The 1,604-nt window shown below is 44.7% G+C and overlaps 1 protein-coding gene across 1 annotated transcript in view; it reads left to right on the forward strand.

Annotated features, from left to right (window-relative positions):
* Nucleotides 1–1,105: 1,105 nt before the first annotated feature.
* The window catches only part of LOC131214239 (uncharacterized), a 3,170-nt gene continuing 2,671 nt past the window's right edge, over nt 1,106–1,604 (forward strand). Inside the window, exon 1 of the mRNA XM_058208617.1 lies at nt 1,106–1,603. Within this exon, the coding sequence (XP_058064600.1) occupies nt 1,205–1,603 (399 nt within the window). The 5' untranslated portion in view covers nt 1,106–1,204. The remainder of the gene's footprint in view (nt 1,604) is intronic.

Genomic DNA, 1,604 nt, shown 5'->3' on the forward strand with positions numbered 1-1,604 from the left:
TAATACATATTTGGTTTACATGGTTATTTTGGAATAGCAAGAGTCAGAGAGAGAGAGAGAGAGAGATAATTCTGTCCATCGAAAAAGCTTTAGTTTTAGGAAGAAAACGGAATATGTTAACGTAAGAAATTTGTATGAATAAAGAATTGATATCAATTGAATTCAATTGTTTAACGGGCTGGTTTAACGGTCGTACTCGTCATTACCAAGAGCGTCGACGTAAAGTTTCGGGTGGCGCAGGGCCTCAGTCGGGAGAGGTGGTCGATCACGAAGATGCTGACATGCTGACCAAGATTACCATCCTGACGGGCGGCCTGGCAACGTTTGTGCCGGTTATTCAGGAGTTCAGCATCTTCGCGATCGTGGGCCTCGTGTGGGACTTTGTGCTGCAGATGCGTACTAATAATGTAGTAAATGTAATGTAGCAACATTATTTTTACCCGGCGGTTGTGCGTTCGTCGCTGGGTAACTAAATAATTGTGTGTTTTAAAAATAAATGAATAAATATACAAATATTGAAAAAAGAATTTACTGGTCTTTTGCTATAATAGATTTGAATATATGGGATGAGCTATAATTTTCGCTGCCGCTTTATAGCAATAAAATGACAAATGCTATAACCTGAGCTTTTTTGACATTCATCCGATTTATCGTCCATTTCTGCTGTTTTAGACCATCCGACGGACGGTAAAATGTACATAGTTGCTCCTTGGGTAGTTACTCCTTGGGTTTACACCAACACAGCTAAACCGCGCATCGAAGAGTGACAGAAGGCAATGTCGAACGATTCGACAGAGTTTACGTGTGACACGTACGCGAGATAGAGCGCAGAGCGAGACATTGGCAGCAAAAATCACGCCACACAAAAATAACGGGCAGATCGCAGTTTTCAAATAAAATTCGTGTTCGCCCACTTTCGACCAGCCGTGTTTGTTTATTCGAGCAGTGTGCTCGAACCGCCGGTTAAATATTGACAGCGCGTTTGGTACAGTTGACTGTGTCTGTGTGTGCGTGGCATCGAATGAAAACACTCATTCGTTTAGGATGGTGCCATCATTAAGGGCGTAGTTCGGCGTCTGGTCGATCAGGTAGAATGTTTGGATTGTGAGGTCGCAGTATTTCCAGCAGTGATATATTAAACAGCACCGTCCGTGGCTAAAGAATTAGTTCGCAATCGAAGCAGGTGTATTTGATTGCCGTTAACATGGGTTTATTGTGGCGTAGCTACAGCATATTCGCGGTGATCACGTTGGTGGGTGTGTTGGCGCAGTACGAATGGCAACCGAAGGATGCGTTTGATGAAATAAAGGTGCGCTTCGATAAGGTGAATGCAGATAACTGCCCCATTTTGCCACCCCGAGACTTAACGCTACCGGAGGATAGTGTCTCTCACCTGCCCGACATCAAGGATGTGAACATCAATCCCGTGTTCCCCAATCGGACCGCGCTTCTGCATCTGCATAACATGGCGCTGAGCCGCGCCTTCTTCTATAGCTACATCTTGCAGAGCCGCTTCATTCGTCCGGCCATTAATGATACCTACGATCCTGGCATGATGTACTACTTTCTGTCGACTGTGGCCGATGTATCGTCCAATCCAAAAC

The sequence above is a fragment of the Anopheles bellator genome, unplaced genomic scaffold (genome assembly GCF_943735745.2).
Source record: "Anopheles bellator unplaced genomic scaffold, idAnoBellAS_SP24_06.2 scaffold00326_ctg1, whole genome shotgun sequence".
Taxonomy (NCBI): Eukaryota; Metazoa; Arthropoda; class Insecta; order Diptera; family Culicidae; genus Anopheles; species Anopheles bellator.